Source organism: Oryx dammah, unplaced genomic scaffold (assembly GCF_014754425.2).
Source record: "Oryx dammah isolate SB20612 unplaced genomic scaffold, SCBI_Odam_1.1 HiC_scaffold_29, whole genome shotgun sequence".
In the NCBI taxonomy this organism is placed as follows: Eukaryota; Metazoa; Chordata; class Mammalia; order Artiodactyla; family Bovidae; genus Oryx; species Oryx dammah.
Window position 1 is genome coordinate 65,184,211 of NW_024070213.1, and position 2,122 is coordinate 65,186,332.

A 2,122-nucleotide genomic window follows, 5' to 3' on the forward strand; every position below is an offset into this window, starting at 1 on the left:
GTCTCACTATTGGAAGCAATATATAAATGAAAAATTATTCAACTTTTGATTAGAATACTAGTCTCTTACACAGTCTGCTTTTAAAAAAGTAGTTTCTTATTTTCACTAACACATCTATTTTTGACTGATTGTATTCTATACTTTATAGCAAAGATTGCATTCTTCTTACAAAATATAAGGTAGTATTATCTCATGGTTCTAATTAGATTTTATTTTTAAATATATAAAGTCAAATGAATCAACACCAATGATTAACTAGTTTCTTTCTTTTACTTTTTTTTTTTTTTGGTTGGCACCAGTGTTTTATTTCAGGGGGAAGGGCTTGAAGGCCTAGGTCTGTCCTGTGCACTCCTGGGGCCTCCAACCTCTCACTTGGCCTTCAGGTTACGGAACTTGCATCCAGCAAAGACAGCCTTGTCCCCAAGAGCCTCCTCAATCCTCATGAGCTGATTGTATTTGGCCAGATGCTCTGAGCGGCATGGGGCACCAGTCTTGATCTGTCCTGTGCAGAGCCCCACCACAAGGTTGGCAGTGAAGGTGTCCTCGGTCTCTCTGGAGCGGTGACTCACCATCATCCCCCAGCCATTAGACTGAGCCAGTTTGCAGGCCTGGATGGATTCAGTCACTGAGCAAATCTGGTTGACCTTCAACAGCAGGCAATTGCAGGCCTTCTTCTCCATGGCCTGGGCAATCCTTTTGGGGTTGGTGACTGAGTGAGGTCATCCCCCACGATCTGGATGTTGACCCCCAAGAGGAACGAGGTCCAGGTCGCCCAGTCATCCTGGTCAAAAGGCTCCTCAATGGACACCACAGGGTAGTTCTTGATGAAGTTCTTGTACAGTTCGCCCAGCTTCTCTCCACTGATGTGCCAAGTGGGGTTGTCAGGTGACTTGAAGTCAAGATTGTACTTTCCGTTGCAATAGGACTCAGATGCCCCTACATCCATGCCAATCACCACCTTGTCGGGGTAACCAGCCACCCAGATGACCGTCTTCAGCAGCTCCAGGTCTTCATTGTTCTCCAGGATGTTGGGTGCAATGCCACCCTCATCACCCACATTGGTGGCGTCCTTCCCATACTTGGCTTTGATGACCCCCTTGAGGTGTTGGTAGACCTTGGCCCCAATGCGCATGGCTTCCCTGAAGGAGCTGGCTCCCACAGGCAGGATCATGAGCTCCTGCACGGCCAGCTTGTTTCCAGCATGGGAGCCCCCATTAATCACACTGAAGGCAGGGACTGGGAGGATCAGCTCTGGGTTCCCCGCAAGATCTGCAATGTGTCGGTAGAGCGGCACCCCCTTCTCAGCTGCTCCAGCCTTACACACAGCCAGGGACACACTCAGGATGGCACTGGCCCCAAACTTGGATTTATTCTCTGTCCCATCCAGCTTAATCATAAATTTGTCAACTTTTTCTTGATCCACCACATTTAGTTTCTTTTCCAGCAGTGCAGGGCCAAGGGTCTTGTTGATGTGTTCCACAGCTTTCAGGACCCCTTTCCCCAGGTAGTGAGACTTGTCTCCATCCCTTAGTTCCAGAGCTTCATAGATACCTGTGGAAGTGCCACTGGGCACAGCTGCTTGGAATCGGCCCTTGGTCGTGTGCAGGTCCACCTCCAGAGTTGGGTTGCCCCTGGAGTCCAGGATTTCCCAGGCAAAGATTTTCTGCATGGCCATGGCTGGGATGTCTTCGCTGGGCTCTGAGTCTAGGTGGCAGCTGGGACAGTGTCCTCTTTTACTTTTATAATGTCACTTATGTAGCGACTCCACATATATGTTAAGACCCATTTCTGGATTATTTTCTTATATTATTTTACAAGTGCTGTATTTACATCACTGCAAGTTAAAAAAAAAATTCTTTTTTAACTTTTAAGCACATTTATTCACTTCTTTCTAGCCTTCAAAATTCCCCCTATTATTCTTATACTCTTAATTACATACAAAAGTTAGAATGAATTAATCAACTTCCATGAAAAAATTTTGTTACTTTTATTGGGATGTATTTTAATATAACGAGAATGGGAATCTTTAATGTAGTCTCACCCTTTAATAGGTTATTTTTTACATTTATTTATGTCTGTTCTTGTACAGTTTTCAACAGTACTTTGAAATATTCTCTTCAAA

The 2,122-nt window shown here is 45.1% G+C and overlaps 1 protein-coding gene across 1 annotated transcript; it reads right to left on the reverse strand.

Annotated features, from left to right (window-relative positions):
- Window positions 1-273: 273 nt before the first annotated feature.
- On the reverse strand, window positions 274-1,717 carry LOC120857526 (beta-enolase-like). The gene is given in 2 exon segments (XM_040233118.1): window positions 274-710; window positions 713-1,717. Coding segments are annotated over 2 exon segments (1,305 nt in total). The 5' UTR covers window positions 1,676-1,717; the 3' UTR covers window positions 274-368.
- Between the last annotated feature and the right edge of the window lie 405 nt (window positions 1,718-2,122).